At 45.6% G+C, this 19,748-nt stretch overlaps 1 protein-coding gene across 1 annotated transcript in view; it reads right to left on the bottom strand.

Moving 5' to 3' along the window:
* ABCA2 (ATP binding cassette subfamily A member 2) overlaps nt 1–19,748 on the bottom strand; it is a 75,925-nt gene that overhangs the window by 28,487 nt on the left and 27,690 nt on the right. The window contains exons 2-19 of the mRNA XM_044663929.1: nt 17,104–17,197; nt 16,626–16,628; nt 14,357–14,468; nt 13,986–14,149; nt 13,369–13,496; nt 12,743–12,856; nt 11,869–12,087; nt 9,861–10,201; nt 9,245–9,404; nt 8,843–8,971; nt 7,992–8,159; nt 7,398–7,494; nt 6,814–6,987; nt 6,507–6,609; nt 4,999–5,113; nt 4,523–4,713; nt 3,084–3,234; nt 2,748–2,952 (exon numbers count right to left, since the gene is read on the bottom strand). Coding sequence (XP_044519864.1) covers nt 2,748–2,952; nt 3,084–3,234; nt 4,523–4,713; nt 4,999–5,113; nt 6,507–6,609; nt 6,814–6,987; nt 7,398–7,494; nt 7,992–8,159; nt 8,843–8,971; nt 9,245–9,404; nt 9,861–10,201; nt 11,869–12,087; nt 12,743–12,856; nt 13,369–13,496; nt 13,986–14,149; nt 14,357–14,468; nt 16,626–16,628; nt 17,104–17,197 — 2,668 coding nt within the window. The remainder of the gene's footprint in view (nt 1–2,747; nt 2,953–3,083; nt 3,235–4,522; nt 4,714–4,998; nt 5,114–6,506; nt 6,610–6,813; nt 6,988–7,397; nt 7,495–7,991; nt 8,160–8,842; nt 8,972–9,244; nt 9,405–9,860; nt 10,202–11,868; nt 12,088–12,742; nt 12,857–13,368; nt 13,497–13,985; nt 14,150–14,356; nt 14,469–16,625; nt 16,629–17,103; nt 17,198–19,748) is intronic.

Raw genomic sequence — 19,748 nt, 5'->3', positions numbered from 1 at the left:
AGTATTTTCTGGGCATCTCTTTTCCTTCCCCCAATCCTAATCCAATGCTAAATAAATCAGAGGATATGGTAGATAACGAGTTAAATTTGGAATGGGGAAGACTTGAATTCAAATCCCTCTTCAGACACTTACTATTTGCTTACTACTTGCTGGGACCTCTGGGCAAAACATTTGACTTCCCTTTTGCCATAGCCAACCCAACAATAAAATGAGGATAATAATAGCATCTGCCTCACCTGACAGTAAAGAAAAGCCAATGATATGTAAAGTACTTTGTAAACCTTGAATTTTAATTTAAATTAAATTTAAACATTAGCTATTATGATTATAATCATCACATAGAATCAATGGAGCTCAGAAGGGCTGGAGAGATAAAATGATAAGACTGGCCAACTTGTGTATTTAGGGAAATGGTGAAATAGATGCTGGGTGAATTGGGAGTAGAGGGTATGGACAAGTAAGTAATCTGGGAAGGTTTCATGAAAGAGATGGAACTTCAGCTAGACCAGGAAGGCCATAATAGGCATTCAATGAATATCAGTAAACATTAATGAATACATATTGTTTTATGGAATTAAAACACTTGAATAGGAGTAAGAAGTCAAGGCCAGGCTGAAGCAGATGGTATTAGTAGGGGATGAGGAAGAGATAAGGTTGGACAGGACAGGGTGGGATCTGATAACAGAAGAATTTGAATGCAGAGTTCTTTCCTTTTATTATCTCCTTCAAAGGGTAACCAAACCCAGAATTAAGTACTGAGTGGATTTAGGAAGTACTTCTTGATCTTTAGGATCACAAAAAGGGCTATGAATATTTTGATATATATGTGATCTGTCATTTAGTCTCTGTCCTCCTCGAAATACAGGTCTAGCAGGGGATATTGGGTCAAAAGGTTTAAAGAGAGTTTAGTCTCTTTTCCTCAATTCCAAATTATTTTCCTGAAAGGCTGGACCATTTCTTAGTCTCACCGACAATGTGAAATGTGTTTCCATGGGTGGTGTATCTTTTGATTGATATTTGAGGAACTATCAACTATTTTGTATTTTAACATCTCTGACTATCTGCCGGATATGAGGTGAAACCACTTAGTAGTTTTAATTTGTATTTCTCCCATTATTGATATTTGGAATAACATTTCATATGGTTGTCAACTGTTTTCAAATCTTTTGAGATTTTTTTTGATATCTTATTTAGTGGGGAATGGCACTTGGCTTGGTCTTATATATTTGTGTTTTGCTTACATGAGATTTCAATGGTATAGAGAACTCTTAAATTTTTTTTTAAACCCTTACCTTCTCCGTCTTAGAATCAATACTATGAATTGATTCCAATGCAGAGAATGGTAAGGGTTAGGCAATAGAACTTAAGTGACTTGCCCAGGGTCACACAACTAGGAAGTGTCTGAGGTCATAGTTTAACCCAGGATCTTCCATCGGTGTAGGGAACTCTTGACAAGGCAGATCAGTATTAACTCTATGTTTTGTAAAACTGGCAACTCTCACATTTGTGTTAATTCCCCATCTATGTCAGATATCAGGCCTCCACCAGACATCTGAAACAAAGATTTTCTCCCAATTGACACATTCCCCTGTCTGTAGATTCTTTTCCTCAGAATCAAAGTTATCTGTTCTGTCTCTTATACTCATGTCTATCCCTTTTTAGGTTAAGAAGTCTCCCCTTAGCTACAACTAGGAAAAATATAATTCTGCATAACTGTAACGGCCAATTTTGGCCCTATAGAAGAAATAAGAAAAGGCTTCTCCTTCCTTTCTTTGACAAGATGAGGAACCATGAGTATAAAATGTTGTCAATACCTTCAAATTTGATTGGTGTGTTCTTACATTTTGCCTAACCGTTTTTTATCCTTTGTTACATTTGTTTTATTACTAGAGGTGACCAGGTAACATAGTGGATAGAGTCCTGAAAACCCAACTTCAAATCCAGCCTCAGACACACTTACTAGCTATGTGAACACAGGCAAGTAACTAAACAAACAAACAAACAAAACACCTCGGTTTAACTCAGTTTCCTCAACTGTAAAATGGGGATAACAATAGGATCTAAGTCTCCCAGGGTTGTTGTGAAGATAAAATGAGAAAATATTTGTATTTTCTCATGTAGAGGCACTTAATAAATATCTATTCCCTTCCTTTCTCTTTATAAGCAAAGTTTCACAGAATGGACTGGGGATCAGGTGATAGGGAGGATTCAGAAATAACTCTGATATTAAGATTATAATTATATATTAAGATATTATAAGATTATATGTTAAGATAAAGATTAAGATGTTACATAGCTGATATGACAAAAACAAAAGAATAATAACATTTTTAATAACTATTAATGACCCTCAGTACTAGGCTCTCAGAGTTGAGTGGGACCTTAACTCTGTTTAACTCCCAGGTGATGCCATATCAATGATAAATGGTCTTCCAGTCTTAGCTTAAAGCAGTGGTTCCCCAACTTTTTTGGCCTACTGCCCTCTTTCCAGAAAAAAATATTACTTAGCCCCCTGGAAATTAATTTAAAAAAATTTTTAATAGCAATTAATAGGAAAGATAAATGCACCTGTGGTGATCATTGCCCCCCTAGATCATTGCAGCACCTACCACAGGCTGGTGGCGCCCACTTTGGGAATCACTGGCTTAAAGCCTTCCTGTCTCCTCAGAGAAGTCCCAGGAGCCAGGGATGGGGAGAAAGAAATTCCCCATTATCTCCACCTCTCCCTGGTCCCACAATAGCCATACCTGGGTGCACAGCCTCGATGTACCACGTGAGCACACCGTACACGACAGCGTCCGCTATCAGCATCATCATAGACAGAAGCAGATTGAAATCATCGCCTTCCACGGGTGACTGGCTGAAAGTGTGCCACTGGATGCCCACACCAGCCACTTCATAAAGGGCAAAGTACTTGGACCCCAAGCCAAAGGCTGTGGTTGACATGAGGGACTGGGGAGAGACAAGAGGAGAATCAGAGGAAGGAACCACTCCAGGCTTCCCGTGATAGGGCGAGAACTTGGGGGCCAACCTTTATCCCCTCTGGGTCTCGCCCAGTCACTCCCCACCAGGCAGGCACTCACCGCAATACACTTCTCAAAGGCTGTGATCTTGTCGTGCGCCACCTCCTCCCTGATGGCCACATACATATAGGGCACGTAGCTTAGGAAATAGATGATACCGCCACAGGCTGAGGCCAGCTTGGCTTTGGAGTATAGCACGGATACCAGGAAGCTGGTGTCAAGGAATAGAGGAGGGAACAGCAGGGAGAACCCAGATACTAAGTCAATACCGAATGTGCCATAAAACCCCCTCAACAGATACCCTTGCTCCTGAACCCTCTTCCATCCTTTAGGCTCAGATTTCTCAGCTCATCAGCCATCCCAGCTCTGTCAGGAATCTCCTAGCATTTTCTAAGAGGCTCTCCTCTCTAAGGTAGTAGTAGCTTTTTTTCCTCTAGGCATCATGGCATAGTAATAAATAAAGAACCAAGAAGATCTGGGCTCAAATCCTACCTCTGACACATAGTGGCTGTGAACCTGGCAAAAAAGTTTTTAATTTCTCAGTGTCCCAGGGAACTCTCTAAGACAGTGAGTTATAGGAAAACATGCTAATGTGAATGGGTACAGTGAGCTTCCCCATTGGGAGCTCCCTATATCAGGGTTCTCAAACTTTTTCATCTTAGAACCCTTTCATATCCTTAGAAATTATTGAAGACAGCTAGCTGGCTCAGTGGATATCAAATCTGGCCTCAGATACATCCTAGCTATGTGACCCTGGGCAAGTCACTTAACCCCCATTGCTTAGCCCTTACTGCTCTTCTTTGGAACCAATGCACGGTATTGATTCTAAGATGGCAGGTAAGGGTTTAAAAAAAATACCAAGGATGCTAAAGTTTTTGTTTATGTAGGTTATATCTACTAATATTTGCCCTATTGATTACAACTGAAACATTTTTTAACATTTGTTTACTAGTTCATTTTAAGATAATAGAAATAGACTATTATGTTAACATAAATAACGTTTTTATGAAATATAACTATTTCACAAAACAAAAAAAAATAAGTGAGGAGTGGCATTGTTTAACATATTTTTTTTTTCAAATCTCTTTAATATCTGGCTTAATAGAAGACTGATGATTTCTGAAATCTGTTGCTGTGTTCAATCTGTTGCAATATGTTGTTATGGTTAAAGTATGTGAAGAAGAAAATCCAGGCTCAAATAGATAAATAATCGGAAAGGGGAGGTGTATTTATAGACAAATAATGGCTTGGTATTGTTATGAAAATAATTTTAAACTCCAGGATCCCCTGAAAGAGAATGGAGTCCCTAAAAGGGTCTTGACAAGCCCCAGGGGTCTGAGAACCACACTTTGAGAACCACTGTAGTCTACCAGTGAAATCACAAGTCCAGCCCTGGCCACCCACCCCAGTGTGGGCTAGCAGGCGGAGTGAGTGGGCTAGAGACTATCATCCCTCTGGTCTCCCCAGACCCCCTATTTCTCACTCCCTTACTCACTCACCAGAACATGATGGTGGCCACAGCATAGATGGCCAGGAAAAGCCAAATGATGAGCACATGGCTGTGCATGAGCACTTTGCCATACTTGAGGATGGCTGTGAGGGCCGTCACAGAGATGGAGAGCTGTACGAAGCCCGTGATGAACCAGGCTACCCAGTGTACCGCGTTGTTCAACCCCATGGTCTTCATCACCTAGAAACAGGGACCAGACTGGCAGGGTCAGGGACATGAAGGAGCCCAGTGGGAGAGGCCAGGAAGTGGGAGCACCACCGCTGGGGTCAGGGGGGTGGCTGGTTGGAGGGGGTGGGTCAGGAGGCAAAGGACCAGGGAGCCAGTGCCAGGCATGGAAGGTCCAGGAGCCTGAGAAAGCAAGGGATATGAGGCGGGCAATACTCCAGCGCTAGGGGGCTACCCACAGGCATGTAGGTCTGGGACTGTGATGTGGAACAGGATCAGGACCACCCGCCACCCACACACCTCTTTGAGACGATGCTCCTTCTCAGCCACTATATGTTGAATCATCATAGCCACAGAGTAGACCCAGGAGATCACCATGCAAAGTGGCATCATGTGCTCAATCACAAACAGGAAGCTGGGGGAAAGAAGATGGGAGGGGAATTCATGTGGTCCTATCCACCTCCTCTAACCTAGTCCAGGGTTCCCACAACAAAATCCCTGAGTGTTTTTGTGACTGTGGGACATCAATGAGACAACGCACTCTTCTGCTCACACTGTTCCATGCCCAGAACATCCTTCCCTCTTTGCTTGTTTGGCCATTGCATTGGTATCAAACTCAACTAGAAACGGAGCCACTAACCAGTGATGGGCAACCTTTTGAGCTTGATGTGTCAAAATTCGACAAAAAACTAAGCATAACTCGGGCGGTGTGTCACTTTGAGGAAAAAAAACCATAATTTCATGATATTTATAGTTTAAATAACAAAAAGGTATAATCGTAATATATAACTATATTTAATAAACCAAAATAGATAAATTAATATAGGTAGAATTGTCATCTCTAGTGCACAGTGTCTACACTACACTACAGCCAATGTTTCATCCTCGGCATGTGGCCCCATACTTCTCTGCATGCAGCCACATGCAGACATGTGTCATTGAAAATGGCTTTGTGTGTCGGTGCTGACACACGTGTCATAGGTTTGCCATCACCACATTAAACCATACGTGAGGATCCCTGCAGGTCACATATTGACTTAGAAAATGACCATTATCTTGGTTTTATTATATTTTTATTTATTTTGTTAAATATTTCCCAATTACATTTTAATCAGGTTTTGGCAGCACTAGGGGCATTATGGACCTTCTATATTTTAACATCTCTGCTTTAAAGCCTACCCCAAATAGCACCTCTTCCCTAAAGCCCTCCCTGATAACTACCAGTTAGTAACAATCTGCCTTCTTTATTGGCAAGTCTTTAATGCAGTGGGGAAAAAAAAAACAAACCTTTGTCAGTATCAATTCTAAGACAAGAAAAATAAGGGCCAGACAACTGGGGTTAAGAGACAACTGGGGTTAAGAGACTTGCCCAGGATCAGATAGTTAGGAAGTATCTGAGGTCATATTTGAACTCAGATACTTCCTAACTCTAGGCTTGGTGCTCTATCCATTGTGCTAACTAGCTGTCCCTTGCTCTAAGATTTGCAATGCATTTAATATATATTAACTCATATATTAACTCACAATCACTCTGTGAGAAAGGTGCTATGATTATTCCAGGGAAGAAGAGGGAACCCTGGTTGGAAGCTATGAGTGGCTACATTTGGAAGGGGAGCAGATGGATGATTCTGGGGACCCAGGAGAAAAAGAAAATCTAGGAGTTGGGAAAGCAACCCATGCCTGAGAGATGTTAAATGGATTTACATCAACAAAAGGCATCTAGTCATTCCCTTCTTCCCCACCCTATCCCCCCACCCAAATTCCTGATGATGGAGTTGGTGGGGACTGGGACAGTTCCCCTCACTTACTCGTCCCTTGTGTAGCATGGGTATGGGAACATCTGCACGTAATTTCCTGGCTCTACCACATCATGACCAACGAAAGTGTTGATTATTGCCCGTTCCATCATGTCTAAAGGGTGGGATGGGAATGGACAAGATCAGGTTTATGGGAGACCCTCCATGACTCAAGGATCTCCTTGCCAGGAAGCCCAAGTTAGGAAGTTTGAGAGCTTGAGGAAGCAAAGGATCAGGGGTTCGGGTTGTATTCTCTTGATCCAGGAGTGTCTCTCCATCCCCACCCACTTATCCCTGTCTTCCCAGAGAAGGGTCTCACCCTGAATCCAGACAAAACCATAGAGGAAGTAGAAGCGTCCCCCCGTGTTGGGGCCAGGCCTCCAGTAGGCCCGGCGGATCTCATTGGTCTTTTCAGTGAAGCTGGAATTCTGTCGGATCTTATAGAGCACATGGGGTGGAAGGGACCCATCCTTTCGGGTTTGGAAAATCACACCTATGAGGGGAGTGGGAGGAAGATGGTGAGGGAAGATGGGCTGCCATCTTAGAATGGGTGGGGTCTAAGAACAGAAAGACCATGTGGAATAAAGAAGGGAGGAATTAGGGTCTTAGAATGGGCCAGTCAGAGAAGAAAAGTGCCAGGATGATTAGGAAGGATGGTGGAAAGCAGAAAAGAACGGAAGGAAGATTGTGTAGGAAGGGGAAAGGTCTGGGATATTTTAGGTCTGAAAACAGGAGGGAAACAGTACCGCCAATATCAGACAGGAAAAACAGAGCTCAAGGTTAGGTGGAGGAGAATGGAAAGGGGAGCAGAGAATCTTAGAGGGGCCAAGATTCAAGGGGCCTGAAGTTTGATAGGAGGAGTGCTGGCGGACTCAAGGTTTAGGAGGGAGGGACTAGACTCACTGGCAAATACAGTGACATTGTCCTGGTAGGCCTGGTTAAGGGTGTAGTTGACAATGCTCTCCTCATCTGGGAAGCCTTTGAAGATATCCACGCTCACCTGTGAGGCAAGAGGCATTGTCAGAAGAAAGATCCTGAGCCCCGTCATAGAAAGAGAATACCAAATACCCAGAAGCTCTGTTGGCACCCTCAGCCCACAGAAGCACTAATCTCAAACCTGATCTAGAGATTAATGAAAATAATAGCTAGCATTTGTATAGAACTTTAAGGTATGCAAAGCCCTTTATATATATTATCTCATTTGATTCTCAGAAGAATCCTATGAGGTAAGTGCTATTATTATTATTCTCATTTTACAGATGAGGAAGTTGAAGTTTAGAGAGGGCTAGTAGTGTCTGAGTCTGGATTTGAACTCTGGTCTTCTTGATTCCAGATCCAACCCTCTATCTAGTACACCTATACTGTCCCAGTCTAAGACCTTCTCCTGGCACCAGCTCCCTTCTGTCCCACCCATCAAACTCAGACTAGCAGATCTGCATTCCTGTGTTCTTCACAGAAGGATTAAGAATGATAACTCAGATCTTTCTTTCCCCTGACCTTGGACATGAACTGGATCCAGCCACAGGCAGCATTATCGATGGTGTCCAGCTGCTGAAGAAGCACCGAGGCATTAGGCAAGGAGAAGTTGTGATCTCGAAAGGCAGGGGGTAACTCCCCCTCAGACAGGTTCAGAGCCTCTGGGTGCTGTTGTAGGTCAGTCACATACTAGAGGAAAGAGTTGGGAAGAGTGTGGTTTTAGGAAGGGTTCTAATAGGGGAATATGAGGGTTTAGAGCTGCAATTCTGAGAGGGTCTAAGAAGGAAGGAAAATCCTGTAGGAAAAGTGAATGTCTGGAGAAAATAGGAAATGGATTGTAAAAATTATCTAACCCAATCTCTTCAGTTCACATCCAGAGGAGCTATAGCCCAAAGGGACTTGCCCAAAGTCACATGGTAAACTAAGGGCAGAGTGAAGACCCTTACCTTCCACCTTAGAATCAATACTGTGTAAGGCAGAAGAGCAGTAAGAGCTAGGCCAAGGGGGCTAAGTGACTTGCCCAGGGTTACCCAGCTAGGAAGTGTCTGAAGCCAGATTTGAACCAGGCTTGACTCTCAATCCACTGAGCTACCCAGCTGCCCTCTAGAGTGAAGATTTTAAATCAAGTCTTCTGACTTCAAAGCCAGGCCCATTCTACCCCATGACGGCACTTCCATTTTAATCCAAGCTCTGGGTGCTCAGAATTTGGGTTAGGTTTAGTTTCAGGAGTCCTGAATCTTGGTAAAGGGGCAGAATGCCCTCTGGTGGAGGTGCCTGGAAATGGGCAGGAGAGTTTAGGGGAGCCCAGGCAAGCTAGAGCAATGAGGGTTGTGGTGCCCCAGAGTCAATCCCCTGCTGCCCTTTCCCCACACCTGCTGCAGCCAATGGAGATGCTGCTGAAGGCGGCCCTCCTCCAAGAAGCGTCGGATCTCAGATGAGATATTGAGCCAGACCTGGGCATAATGGGTCACATTTCCCACAAAAGCAAAGGTCTCGTTTGCCTAGGGGAAAGAACGAGGAGAGAGGAAGAAGAAAATCATGGAAGGTTGTCATAGCCTGGAGGAAGAAGGAAGTAGTAGACAGTGATGGCGGTGCCAAATGGTGATGGAGGCCCATGATGCCCAAAAGTGGGGAGAGGGAGACATATTCTTGGCCCCATGATGTTAGGGCCCATAGACCAGGCTCCCTCATCCTCTAGGTGAGCAGAGTCCCTCCTTACACCCCATTCTATATCCCAGTCGATGGATTTGTGCATCCAACCCATTCCCCCACACCTTCAGAATAACTCTGTCAGCTTCTGTCCCTGCAGGTGCATACAGGATCTTGGGGTTGCTGGTCATGAGATGCACCAAAAGCCCCAAGTTCCGCTGTTCTTTGCTCGTGAAGCCCAGGGAGCTCATGTTGCCTTGTTTCAGTGCCTCAGGTTCGATGGTCCTGAGGGAGACGAAGGGAGACAAAGTGTCTCCTAGCATAGCTTCCCATAGCTCCCTTCCAGCTTCCCTTGGACCCAAGAACTCTGTCCCAGGCCCCATCTTGAGGGTCCTCCCTCTCCCATGCTCTAGTTCCAGTGCCACTGCTCCAGCCCTTTCCTGGCCACACAGGACCCACTCTCACCCCTGCTTCTTGCCCAAGCCCTGCTGCCATCCTAGAGAATCAGAATGTTAGCCATGAAAAGGTCCTCTCTGAACAGATCAGGGAAACAAGACCCCGGATGGCCAAGAGGCTGGCCTGGGATCACATGAGGTAGTGAGCTGCAGGATTGGGCTTCCAAGCCAGGTTTCCTGATTCCTGCTTCAGTTCTCTTGGCTTTACTCCACATTGCCCTGTTGGCTGTTCCCATTAACAGTAGGCCCCACCCTGGCCCCGGATCCCCTCTCCTGGCCCCCATACCGGTTGTTCCCACAGAGGATGGGCTGCAAACCGGCCCAGAGCTGCACAAAGGCAGAGCACTTTCCATGCAGACCATCCCCTCCCAGCTCGCCCTCGCCTTCCCCATCCTCCGCTGTGGTGTTGCCATTGCTGTTGGTTGTGGCGTTGGTGGCCCAGCCGGTGCCGTTGGCAGTCTGTGGTGGGGCCCGGCTAGCACAGGCACCCTGGGGGAGCAGGCGAGCCAGGGCAGACAGAACGTCAACATCCCGAAGCACCTTCTCCACACCTAGCAGGTCACCAAGCAGCACCTGCAGCCTGGACCTCCTCTGAGTGGTTGGGCCATTCACTGCCTCCAAGTGGAGCTGTTAGGGCCGGGTGGGGGTGGGGAGATGGAAGGGATGGGGGGAGAATACAGGAGAGAAAGGAAGAGTGCGATAGGGATGGGATTAGGGTTTTGATGTTAAAGGATCGCTCTACTGCAAATATGAATAACATAGAAGTATGCTTTGAACAATAATACATGTATAACCCAGTGGAACTACTTGTTGTCTTTGGGGGGGGGGAGGAAAAAGTGGGGGAGGGGAATTATGAATCATGTAACCATGGAAAAATATTCTAAATAAAAATTTTAAAAAGGGGAAAAAAAGGGAAGGAAAGACTTGGAACCACATATCAGCCTCTCCTGCACTGTGAAGAAGAAATCTCTCTAAATCACTTCCTTCATAGCAATCTTGCTCCCCTCTGGGCCCCAATCCCATTTCAAACCCAGGGCTCCAGGCCAGGAGTGTGTTGCTGGTAAATGTTTAATAACCAAGCTCTCTGGAAAAAAATCCAGATAAAAATGTTACCAGGAAATACTTTACATTTTGTCTGCATCATTAACATTTTCCTCCATCACTTCCTTGACGAGCAAGAAAACAATAAAGCAAGAAGCTCTGGTTTGTAGCATTTCTTGACTTTCAAGGTTTAGATGTGTTCATACTGAAAATTTAACAACCTCCAGTACACCCATGCTCCAAGCCTGGCTCAGCTGCAGTCAAAAACCCTAACTCTCTCCCAGTCTAGCTCTACTCTACCTCCAGCAAGCCCCTAAGACCAGCCTAGCCCTAACCCCAACCAGCAGGCCCACACTAGATTCTCTGAGCATCCTGTCCTTATCTCCTGCCCCCATACAGCACGAACTTGCAAGCAATGTGTCAAACAGAGCAGGGACGTGATAAGTATTTCCTGAATTTTAATGAAAAGGAAATTCAAGAACAAGATAGTGAAGTGGGGTCTTTCCTAGCAGATCTACATCTACAATCAAACAACATTTCACTCAGACCAACTCTTCCGATCCACCCCCCCACCAGATTCGAACCCCCAGATTTCCTTTACTCAGCCTCACTCTGTCACCCGCAAAGTCTTCTTGATTCCTCCTTGTGTCTAACTCTAAGCGTTGCTCAAGCTCATGACCTCAGACTTACACAAACTATAATAGCCACCCAATTGGTTTTCTTGTTTTAGTCTCTCCATCGTTCTTCCCTGCCCTACACAGGCCATCACAGTAATCTGAATGCTCAGGGTCTTCTTCATCAAAACCTATAATGGTTCCCCATTTCCTAAAAAACAAAGTCAAAGCCTTTTGACTTGTCTGGCAAGGCCTTTCCTGATCTAGTCTTGACATATTCAGCCTTATTTCCCTCCATATTCCCCTCTAACCAAGTTAGTCTCTTCATGGTCATCTACAGATGTCAGAATCATTTCTGCTTTGGGTAAAAAGAGGAGGGAAAAATTCCCCACATGAATTCCAAAGATATTTGACTCCAAATTTCTAAACATTAACCAACAGGCACTTTGGGGTAAGTGGAGGGGAACTGAGTCACCAAGAGGGGAAAGGACTGGTTCCTGGACACATGGCCAGTCTAAAAAAAGTAAGAAAAAGAGCTGGGAGTCTGGGTCTCCAGGGAGCCTCTCTCCTCGTCTTTTGACCTTGGGTCATCAGAGAGGAAAGGAAATCTTGGAGCTCCTCTCCATACTGGACAATTACCTGTGTGACAATCTTGTGAACATCCAGCTGGTCCTGGAGCTCAGATGCCAGGCGGGAGAAACGCTGAGCTCGTGCTCCAGCTTGTCCACTACACACAGCCACACGATAAGCCTGCAACCGCTCCCTCTGGCTCTCAGACACTGACAAAATCTGGCTCAGTTCCTCTGAGCCCCGGGCACATGTTAATTGTTCTAGTAATTTAGGTGCCAATAACAATTCCTGAAGAGAGAGAGGGCAGAGTTGGTGGCAGCAGAGATAGCTCCCATGAACTCCTGCTTCCACTCCTATTCCACACTCTCCTATTTGTTCCTCCCTCACCTCCATCTCTTTGACCAGGGCTTGAGGGCTGGAGGCCTCAGGGTGTTCTAGAGGGGGACCAGCCAGACCCAGAGCTTGGGACAGGAGGCGGAATACAGCTTGCTTGTTGGCATGGTGGGTAGGCTCCTGTAGGGCATGGGGCACTAGTCCTTCTTCGAGATCTTTCCAGCTATCCGGGAGGCCATCCTGGGAGAGGGGGAGAGGAGAAATCCCAGAACAGAGGAGAGTATAAGGGTTCATAGAGTAGCAGCCCCTAGGAAGCAGATCCTTTTCTATATCCCCAGACTCAATGTATTCCATCCTCTTCCTCTCCCATACCTTTCTCTTATATTCCACGTATTCTTGCCTTTTCCCTAGCTCACAGCAGTTCCTAACTAGATTCATTTGCTCTTCTCCACTCCAGCTTCCCCAGATCTCCTCTCCTCTTATCTGAAGTGATACCTAAACAAATCCACACTGAACTATACCCAATCACACTTGCAGATACCACCCTATTCCCCATTCATTCTCACTTCTCAGATCCCACTTATCCTGGTTTTTGGAGTGGGAATCTCACCTCTAGCCGAAACATCTTTTCACCAACCCCTGAGTGGACCCAGGGTTCCTTCCCCTTCTTTGACAACATGCTCTCACTCAGGGAGGGTAAAGGACCAAAGAGTAGCCTATAGACCTGCAAAAGAAAAAGGAAGGAAGGAAGGAAGGAAGGAAGGAAGGAAGGAAGGAAGGAAGGAAGGGAGAAAGGAAGGGAGGGAGAAAGGAAAGGAGGGAGGGAGGAAGGGAGAGAGGGAAGGAGGGAAGGAGGAAGGGAGGAAGATACAAACATTTGTTAAGCACTATATACCAGGCACTGTGCTAAGAAGGGGTAAACTTTCGGTAAACCTAAACTTTGAGGCCAGCCACATGGAAGCTGTAGACCAGTCTGGGAATACTTCCACATAGCCCAAATTCCTTAAGCTGGGCTGTTCCACGTGGGTTGACTATAAGGAGGCTGGGAAAAGCTCTTCCTAAAAATAGACTATATACCTTGTTCCATAACTATATGCCTTGTTCCCATATGTTCCTTAAAGGCAAGAACCTCATTTTATGCTTCTTTGCAAATCAGTCCATGCTCTGGGTCAGTAGCTCAGGCCCAATACTATCCCAACCCCAGTCCCCCACCTCTCCTCACCACCAACCACTCACCTCATGGAGGTTGACCTTGGAACCCAATAGCATCTCTGTAGTCTCATTGGACAAGGACAAATTCTGGGAAAGGAAATGGTAGAACTCCTGCCTGTCCTTGGCTGCTGAACCCAAAGTGAAGTCAGACACTAAACAGAATGGAGAGAAGACAGGACTATTCTGTGAGAAGGACGAAGGCATATCCTCAGAACCAGCCCTGGGGAGGGATACCCACTTCCTGAGAGACCTTCAATACTGGAGATGGAAGTATTAACCAGCTCCTTGACTAGTCCAACTCCACATCATTCTACAGCTGAAGGCCCTGAGAAAGTAACTTGCCCAAGGTCACACAGGTGACTTTGACAGAGCTGTCAGATCAGGATCATAGTGTGAGCTTGCTCAAGCTTACACCAGGAAGAACTAGGATTCTTACCTAGATTATTTTAAATCTACATTCAATGCTCCTTCTACCACACCACACTTATCTCAGGGTTTCTAAGTACTTACCACCATCAGACTAAAGGGAAAACTGTAGTACCAAGATTGATAAGGGGGAATTCATGTTTCCCTGGGTTGAGGGGCCAAAGATCCCAGAAATCCTACCTCTAATCCCCACACCCACAGGCTCAGAGGCCCACCTGCCTGGCTGTCAAAATGGCTTTCCAAGGTCCCAGGGCCACTGCTGAGGGATTCCAGATGACTTCGGACAGATTCCAACTCTTCTTCAAGGCTGGGCCTTGCAGGATCAAACAGGTTACTCTCTTCCACCACTCGATTTAGCTGCTCTAGGAGCTGGGTCACCCTGTGGGAACAGCACCTGACTGGTTATCCACTTTTTTCTTCATCTGGATCTGGATGATGTAAGATGTGGGGGAGGAAAACTGGTATGGGGACATTTCCTGGGCAAAGGCAGTGCCAAGTCAAAGAGAGACACAATGGAAATAGGTAACTTTAGGGAGCTAGCTTGGGGCAGGGACACACAGACACACACTCCGGTAGTGGTACTCACGTGGAGTTTGAATACTGGAGGAAGCCAAATTCATCCCGCTGGCCATCAGGACAAAGGGACTGCATAACTGGCAGGATGCCCGCAGAGGTAAGGGGCGATGCTGTGTAGTATGCTAGGAAGGGAGGAGAGAGATGAGGAGGACAGGGGAGAAGTGAGAGCTTGTAGAAAAGAGAAAAAAGAAGACAGAGAAATAGAGAAATAGAGACAGAGCAGAAGAGAGACACCAGGAAAAAGAGCTAGACCAAAGGAAAGAGTTAGAGAGAGAAAGACAGAGAGGAGAGAGAAAAGGAGACAGGGATAGGGAAAAAGAGATAGAATGCCTAGTCCAGAGCAGTTATAGCAGGTTAAGTCAAAGACTGGGGCCAGGAAGTTGTTTCAGGCACAGCCAGTACAAGTCAGAAGTCAAAGGGTTTATGGGTCAAAGGGATCCCTTACCTCCCAATTTAACTCTGGGTCCTCCCTCCCCAGGATGTCAGGAAGTCAGTTTTGGCACGGCCAATGTAAGGCATTGGGGAGGAGGGGGGCATCCTGGGTCCTTAGGGTACCAGTCAGTAGATATGTCCTAATAGGACACAGTGACTTCTAACTTCTCAGGCTGACTAATTAGCTGAGCAGTGAATGCAGATTTCAATAGAAGCCCATGTCCCCACCCTCTAGCCAAGCCCCAGAATTCATAGGGAAGAAGAATTGGGGGTAAAGGGTAGGAGGGAAAAGCTGCCTCCCTGTAGCTCTAGGAAACTGTCTAAAGGTTATGTACCAAGGCCCCCATCCTTCCCCCAGGATTCTTACTATGCATCCCCCCTCACAAGATAATTTTTTTATACCTTTATCCACATTCTGGTGGGGGGGAAATAATCATTTTATCTCTCCTGAAGCTTTGACCCCAATTTATTTTCTCTGTTCTAAAAAATGCGGCTATTTCAGATAAGGTCCTTGGAAGCCCATGGTCATAGGGAAGCCCAGGAGGGGTAATCCCTGATGGAAGTTGGGCTGAATAGGGAAGGGGGTGAGGAGGCTCAGGTAGGCCCCAGACCCAGGTCAGCTCTCCCTAAGCCAGAGCCAGCACTCCAGGGAGGCTTAATCAGACTGGCCAGGAGAAGCATATGGAAACTTCCCCACTCAAACATAGAAATTGCTACCTGGGCTTTGATGATGTCCAAGGGTACTCCCCTTCCCCTCCCCAATTGAGTGTGGAACTTCTACCTTATTACCTGGCAAGAAGACAAAAGGAACCGGGCTACCTTTGAGGCATATCTGGAGAGTCCCTTGCCTGACTACTTCTGTGGACAACTTATAACCCCAGCATAAGGGGTCAGTTCCCTTGGGGGTTATGGGTATCCCCTACTCCAAGGTCCTGGAACAGGATTTTTTTTTACTGATCTAAGGGCTTCCCCACAACCCTACAATGCCTTTCCTGAAGCCCCTGCAACAAACTAAAAGGTCTAATTCTACTTTCTTGTATTCCTACTTCATCTCTTTTTCTATGGAAAGAACTAGATCTCCTGGACCTGACATACTTGCACAGGCCTAGAGCCTAGTGGAGAGAAGGCTTAGAGTTGGGTCTGCATCCCGAAGCCTGACTTTCTTGGATCTTGGATAGAACTATAAATAGCCAAGGAGTTGACAAAGAAACTGTATAAACCAGGGAGAAAAGGTGAGTCTGTGCAAGCAGCAGGAGAAGTGCCCAAGCTAAACTTTGGGAAGCAGTGCCTAGTACCCCATCTTCCCAAGAGGCATACCCCAGCCTTTTTTCTCCCCACATAGCCCACCATAACTCCCCCCCCCCCAACCTCCCAGAGCCCTACAGAGGGGAAAGCAAACAAAAGGGTTGGGAGAGGAGTTAGAAAAGCAGCCAGGAATCTACCAGCCATTTCCCAGACTACTTTGGGAGTTATTGGAAGGGAACAGGACAGAGAGAGGTTGGAACTTACAGACTGGTCATGCAAGGGATTCAGACGGGCACAGAAATGCAGAAGGAAGAAAAGAAGAGAACATGCATGAGAGAATGGAGGTGGGGGGAAGGGAGAAGAGAACCAAAAAACACAAAAGAAAATGGTGAATGGGAGGTGAGGAAGCTGAGGCAGGGGCATCTTAGCCCTTGAATGCAAAGCAAATGGTGGTGACTCGAAGACAGCTCCTCCTCTGGCAGGCAGCCTGGCTGGCCACGTCCACTTCATTACCTGGGCCCAGGCTGAGGAGATGCTGAAATACAAGTTCCGGTGTGCACACACATGCACACCGTGCATGCATGGAATAGACATGCAAATACACACTTATGTGAATAGAAATAATGAAGACACCATCTCTCCCCATCTTCTAGGCCTTCCTAGACCTGCTCCCATCCCCACTATCTTTCCCTCCCCGAACCCTCCCTCCTTCCTATTCCAAATCCTTCCCTGTCCTCCTAGGACTCTCTCTCTCTCCAAGTCCCTCCTACCCCAAGCATATACAACATCTACCCTACCCTGTGAGAGGCTGAATTATGAGTGGGGCAGAAGTGCACGGTCTCCTTCCTATGGATAGGATTAATTGGATTTTGAGCTAGAAGTGAATCTTACAATTTACCCAATCCAACTATTTTATCTTATAAATGAAGAAAACCATGAGTGGTTAAATGACTTACCTAAAGCCACCTAAGTGACTGAACCAGGATTTGAAGCCTGGTCCCCTGGCTCCAAATTCTGTGCTTTTTCCACGGTGTTCTCCAGTGCCCTCCCCCCAACCCCAACCAACGGCTTCTACCATACCTTCTTTCACTGAGATGGTAGGTTTCTTTTGCCGCAGCCCGAGGAGGATGAAGAAGAGGACTAGGGGGATGAAGATCTCAAAGGCCAGCACCCACTGCGGACAGAGAGACAGGGAAAGTGAGAACTGCTACCTCCAGAAACCCTTATCTCCACTGCCCCAAGATATAGGATTCGGACATGAAAGGGCCAGGAATGTCTAGGACAAAACCTCCCCTGCGATTGTTATACGGAGGGCAAGGGTGGATTCAGGATGTAGCTTAGCTTCAATGTAACCAAGGACAGATCTGCTCTAATACTTGAGCACTCCCTCAGCATCCCCTTTGCCTGAAAAGATTTTCCTAGCTCCAGGTTGGCTGAACAGAGCTGGAGAAGGTGAGGATGTTCCAGTGTGAAGTAAGGAAAGTGATTATGATCTCGAGTCACGGGAAACAGAAAAAGATCTAGGAATTCTGACTGGCAGAACTCAAGCCTAGAACACTACTCTCTCTTCTACCTTCTTCTCAGATGATCTCACATTGTACTTAACTGAATAGACTGAAGCAAACCGGTATGAAATCTCCCATCTCCCCTCCTCTACTCCATTAACTATCCCGACATCTTCACACATTACCTCCATTCTCCCTTTCATCTCAGAGGAAGAGTAGTACTCATTTGCCAAGATTAAGCCCCTTGTCTATATTCTTGATCCAATCCCCTATGGTTTCTATTTGGACCCTGTTCTATCCATCACACCCTGTCACTGCCTCTCTGCATATCTCCTTCTGTCTCTGTTTCTCTTCCTCTAACTTGATACAAATAAAGCTTCCCCCATAATTGACCCCTAAAAATATTCTGGCCCGTCATTTCATTCTCTGTACTCCCCATATTATGCTCCCTTTCCTTTACATACCACAGCTCTAGCTAATCCCATTCCCCCTACCCCAAGATATTCTTCAGAGCAGAAGGCTGCGGCATGAGCATTAAAACTCTCTGATCAATAGCTCCCAATAACAAGGCTCTTGGCCAAAATTCTACCATTCCCACTTTGTAGGGGAACCTCGGGTCCTCTCCAGCTCTTGGGGACTGCACTAGGTATGTGTGGGGGGACAGAAGGATGCTTTTAAAGGCTACAGCACGGAGACATTGTAGAGGTGGGTTCCAGGAGGAGCTAACAGAAGGTGCTATAAGTCATCTTGGTGGTGACTCGGGGCATACACTATAGGTATAACTTATAGTAGCTACTAGTGGGCAGTGTTCTGCTATTTAAATTGGCACCTGCTCAAAGAATGCCAGGACCAGCTGAGTAAATCTGACGAACTCAGTACAGGAAACAGGCACCATAGGAAGGAAATTCATGGGAATGAGGATTTTGAAAGAATGAAGTACTGTATCACCACCTAACAAAGGGGATGGATGTTTCCAACCAAGGCCCAAAACAGTATGGTGTTAGTTTTCATTCCTAGGACCACGCACGTTCACATTCCTTTTGGGAAGCCATGGGGATCTGCATACCTCCTGGCCAGAGATGCAGCCAGTTTTCTGTCAATACACAAGGCATGTGCTGCCCCTACTTCCTGGCAGTGCCAGGAGACTGCTCCCAGCAGACAAAGGTCAGTTCAGCTGCTTCAAGTCCATTGCCACAGGCCTTCAAGTGTGCTCACTAGTGGGAGAACTAGGACAGAGGCCCTACCACCATCCCAGCGGAGCCCAGAGATGTTAGGGAGAAGTGGGTGGCCAGCAATGATCTCAGATCTTAAGAGAAGCTGAAGGGGGATGGATCATGAGATAGAACCAAGATTTCTCTTTCAGGTTCCATCAACGACAGGGCAAAGAGTATTAGCAGTGAAGACCTACATTTCAGACTCTAAACAAGGGATTCTTTTTTTTTTTTTTAAATTTAAAAAACAAACATAAATCTAAGTGAATTACCCAAAGTTATACAACTAGTTAGTATGAGAGCTAGGATTAGAAGCCAAAACTAATGATAGCTAGGCATTTGTTGATATTAGTGCCTCATAATGCTCTTGGGCAAATAAGATGAGACTGTCCAAAAAGCAGTGACTTGGGAAACCAATGATACCTCTAATGATGACTTTTTTAAAGTTTTAGTTTATTAATAAATAATATTTATTAATGAATATACACAACATTATAAATATAATTCTATAATAAAAATTTACATTCATAAAATAAAATATAAATTAATAAATACTATTGATTATTAATGGTGTTTATTTTATTATTTTTAACATTCATTTTAAAATTTTGAGTTCTTGTTCGTTCTCTCTCTCTCTCTCTCTCTCTCTCTCTCTCTTTCCCCTTTCAGCCCCAGCCCCTACTCTTTGAGAAGGCAAGCAATATGATATCATTTATATGTGTGAAATCAGGCAAAAGACATTTCCATGTTAGATATGGTGGGGGTGAGATGGTAAAAGAAAATAAAGAAAGCAGAAGAAAACACTAACTAATCTCCTCTCTTGGCCCCTCAGAAGGGCCCCTCCAACTTGGATATGAATTCTTTCTATGACACAAATAGAAAAACTAAGACTAAAAAACAGGCCTGAACTTGCTCAGTATCTAACAGTACAGGATGTTTCAATCTGTAGTCTGAGTTCATCAATTCTCTTTCTGAGATGAATAGTATTTTTCATCATAGAACCTCTGAT

The sequence above is a fragment of the Gracilinanus agilis genome, chromosome 2, assembly GCF_016433145.1.
Source record: "Gracilinanus agilis isolate LMUSP501 chromosome 2, AgileGrace, whole genome shotgun sequence".
In the NCBI taxonomy this organism is placed as follows: domain Eukaryota; kingdom Metazoa; phylum Chordata; class Mammalia; order Didelphimorphia; family Didelphidae; genus Gracilinanus; species Gracilinanus agilis.
Note: the sequence above shows the minus strand (reverse complement) of the source record. Positions and strands in the feature narration are given on the sequence as shown.